This window comes from Sphaeroforma arctica (genome assembly GCF_001186125.1).
Source record: "Sphaeroforma arctica JP610 unplaced genomic scaffold supercont1.638, whole genome shotgun sequence".
In the NCBI taxonomy this organism is placed as follows: Eukaryota; class Ichthyosporea; order Ichthyophonida; genus Sphaeroforma; species Sphaeroforma arctica.
The window spans coordinates 32937-37339 of record NW_014039920.1 but is presented as its reverse complement, the minus strand read 5'-3'; the positions used below and the strand labels follow the sequence as shown (position 1 = coordinate 37339).

Sequence of the window (4403 nt, the reverse complement as noted above, 5' to 3'; positions counted from 1 at the left end):
ATATACTTATATATCTATATATAATATATATATATCAAACTTTATATATATTTATATATATGTATATATATCTATATTTGACAACTTTTTTTGTTCCAGAAATCAATCAATTCTCAAATTGGTAACAATTTGCCACCTTAATTGAAATCAAAATTGCAACTGACGCTATACTACTAGTACGATAGGGATAATATTATTTATTTCAAAGGAGTTAAGTTACAATGTTTGTACATATGGTTTGGCTCTCATAGCCGTTGTAGTGGTTCGGGGAAGTTTGATGGGAAGAAGTGGTCAACAAATTCCCTGTTGAAGCTTGGTCCAAGTGAGTCGACAATGGAGGATATACGCTGGGTCAATTCAGGCCGGTGCTGAAAACAAAACTGACACCGTCGAGTGTCACGTATTTGCTTTCTGATATATATATACATATATATATATATATATATATATATATATATATATAGTAGCACATGAACTGAAGCCGTCTGTTACATTCAAACATACAGATTTTATTTTTGTAGTGGCATCGATGCGGACGATAGGACCAAAGTGAAGAAGTGGCAAGACAATATTTTTGGCTGTCCACAGGCCTTTGTAGCTTCATGCGGGGGCAAATGCGTCTTTGTTCTGGCGGCAGTGTACATGGTCACAATACTTATGGCCCTGTCCTTGTTAATTATGATATGGAAAATGCGAGAGACAGTCCAAGTATATTCCTACTACACCAATCTATTATTAGGTATGCAGAACGACAGTCTGCGTACGATTCGTGGTTTGGTGTGTGTTTGCCATTGTTGTTTTACCCTTGCGTAAAGTCGGGTAACTTTTCTTTACGTTGTGGACGATTTCAATACCATAATATCCGTTGCAAACTCATTATTCATGCATTTATTGTGGCTTTAGGTACGTCGCTGCTCATATCGCCGATAGCGCAGTTTGGCCTATTTGTGTCCCTCTTCAACAACGTCCCGCAAATAGTCAAGTATTCATTGGCTGCCCTCAATGATGCCACTTCCTACTGCGTGTTCTTCGCCACGTATCTGCGCCAGTGGCAGCTTTACCGCATCCTGAGCTCACGGGAGCGTTCTGATTGGTATGAATCAATGCTTTTGGCTTTCTGTCTGTCTGCTGATAAATAATACACAAACAATACAATGTGCTATCAGCAACCCTAAACTATATTGATTAACCCCCATGTACATGCTCTCATTTTCCTAAATTGCAGCATACGATCCGCCACAAGAAAATTCGGAGTGCTGTATGCCATGTGTCTGCTTCTTTCTATCGGTGTCGCTGTCCAATACGAATTCACAGACTCTTGTTACCTCTGGGGCTTCACGATATACCACTATTTGCCGGGCGCCTATTTAGGTATGTGAAACCGTGTTATGCATTCACAACTCCCTGTTGGGGTGTTATTTACATACATTTGGATTATGAGGGGTTCCGAGCGTTTAAATGTAGATATTCATTTCTTTAGAGTACGAGTCGTAACTCCACTAATATACGTTCAGTTTAGTGACTATCTTTGCGCATTCGGTCTTAAACTTTCGAATTGCGGACTTTCATTTGTATTAAAGTTGATGTACTAATTTATATATGCTTTCTTCCACATCGTTTCTCTATCCTTATGTGTGGCCGCCTCTTTTCTGGCCTATCCCTTCAGTTACGACTGTCAGCTACTATTGCTACAAAGTTCGGGTATGTGAGTACTCTTGTGCGCGTTGCGTGCTCAAAATTTCTGTTGGCGATTCTTCCTAAGATACATGAATAGAATAGGAACGCTGCACACAAGTTCATGATAAGTTCAAGTCGTCTTTGCTTTTTTTCATATTTTGGAAACATGTCTACGCAATATTCATCGACTAAGCTACGTATGGAGGACATTTTTTGCCGATGGTACGACTCTTTCAAGAAAATGCTAGAGAAATAAATATTATTTGTGTTCCAGCGTGCGCAGGAGTACATTGTGCGTAGTACCTAAATCAAAAAATCAATATACCTTGCTTCTCTCAATATCAATTATGTACTGTGTATTGGCTAAACATCAGAAATGCTCGCACTACGCTCTGTCATTTTTGTTTTTGATAAATTTGGGCTGATCCCGTTCTTTCTTTCCAACGCATCTCGCAGGCCGTCTCTTACGTATTTCTAGATCAGCACGGTCTGTATCGCCTGCTGGCTTTCGAGTACATGTTTCTCATCGCGGGGCTAGTACTCTTGACCATGAGCACTGTCGGTATTGGCATCATGTACGCCCCCCTCTATATCTTCTCATTTTGGGTTATCGCTGCGGAGGTAAATATTTGTTTCAATCCGGGGTTGTTTTATAGTCGGTTTGTTGTAGGTCTTATATTAAACCTGTATTTATTATTTTTGTCGTGCCTCGCTCAACTTTTTTGAGACTTTTAACAAATATACATCATGCATAAATAATTAGCGATTTAGTATATTGGACGATAGTACTAGGTTGACTTTCTTCGTTGCATGAGTGATTTTCTCCCTGCACCGTGTTCATCGACCCATCAAAAGCACTTTCAGCCATTTATTTGCAATCGTCCGTGCAGCAGAGCCTTCCCTATTTATGTCAAAGCCAGTTTCATAGTACTCGTTTTTAAATACTTATTCTACATATATGCTACTTTACAGACGCAAGGTGAGAACGTTGTCAATAACATTCACAAGTACTACAAGGGAGTTCCGCTATTTGACGAGCATGCAATCCTGGCCGATGTATACACCATAGTGGGCGGAAGCCCGGTAAGTGATAGTTTGTTTGTATTTCTATAATCTTCTCGTACATTAATACAGCAATAAACTATGATATGAGAATCTACTCTGATTGCTCTTCGAATCTATCCATAAAACGAAAAAACATTCACAACATCCGAAGGCGGCTGCTCACGTTAGCCATGTGTACATAGTGATCAAGGCACTTATTTATTTCTCCACAATCGATGTTATCATGGCACAGGAGGTCGAGCTACTCATCCAAGATCATGAGCTACGAGCCGTCTTATTGGATGTTGCCAGGCAGAATTACAGTGATGAGTGGGTGCAGTTCCTATGCGATTTAAACGCGTTCATGCCGAATCTCAAGTACAACAAAGACACGCCTTTAGCACCCATACTGTCGATAGTCGCGACCTATGTTCAAACGAAGCAGGCGACCTAAACATAGAATGGAGTCTACGGAAGAAAGTACTGGAATTTGCCAAGGACGCAGAGGCTGGGAATAGCAGCCGAAATATCAACCAATCGAGTCGACCACAATCATGGACTGAGAGAATGTTTTTACCGGAAGACGGCAGTAGGTCATTGAAACTCTCCAATCTGTCGAACAAAGCTTTTTCAAACGATGCTCTGTTCGCCCGAGTCACCGTAGAAAGGGATGACCACTCAAGCCAAAAGTCACTCACGCCAAAAGAAAAAGGGCCTATTTTTGTGTTACCAACTGGGGTGATAGATGTGGGGGAAAGCGACGGCACAGCCAAGACGTCGAGGTCAATAGAGAACACTTATTTCAAGAGGCAAGTGAGCTGCAATGAATCGGCCAGTGGAGCACTTGAGCTCAAACCTAAGCTGTTTGCCAGCGATAATATCACGCTGGACTGTAACAACATCAACGGCTCGCGTATAATAAGCGAAGCGGAAGATGACTGAAGAAACGAAATCTAGAAGGATGAGTCAGGCCTCTAAACACGGGTATAGCCGCACGTCTATGTTCAAACGGAAAGTATCACACGTGCAGACCTGTGCGAAGTTGGGATATGCACTCGAAGAGACCGCCCAGAGTGTGTGCGTGCTGCTTAGATTCTCTGTGATTCTCGAGAAGTTTAAGGAACAACCTAAATTCATTTATATCACTGAAATGCAGAATCTATTGGCTAGAAACCATATGGTAAAGATACTGAAGGACACCTGAAGTCACAGTGGAAGAGCATGGTCACTTATAAGGAACGACCAACAAGTGTGCAGAGAACGAGGACCGACAAACGTCATACAATTTAGCCTACGAAACATCTCGAGTGCTCGCACCAAATGTGCAGACGATAGAGTATCAGCTGTAACACTCTAAACAATGCAAAAATTTAACGCACCACTAGGATCAGTCCTTTAGAATGTTGTTATGTCTGCACAATAACAGGGTAGACAGCGCACGAAGTACCAATACGCGGATGGTATAGCAAGCTACATCACACGGTGAGTGATCCGGAGCAAAAATCGCACGAGAACACATACTCGAAAGGTTGTAAACGCCACGAATCTCTGCAATCCGCTATATATATATATATATATATAATACTAATAATAATACACGCACACACACACACACACATATATATATATATATATATAATAATATATATATATACACACACACACACTATATATATATATAT

General features: G+C 40.9%; 1 protein-coding gene across 1 annotated transcript; it reads left to right on the top strand.

The window, feature by feature from the left end:
- Nucleotides 1-2965: 2965 nt before the first annotated feature.
- On the top strand, nt 2966-3663 carry SARC_07774 (hypothetical protein; the record flags this gene model as incomplete). Its single annotated transcript, XM_014298278.1, has 2 exons — nt 2966-3051; nt 3141-3663. 2 exons carry the CDS (start codon nt 2966-2968, stop codon nt 3661-3663), a joined length of 609 nt encoding a protein of 202 aa, XP_014153753.1.
- Between the last annotated feature and the right edge of the window lie 740 nt (nt 3664-4403).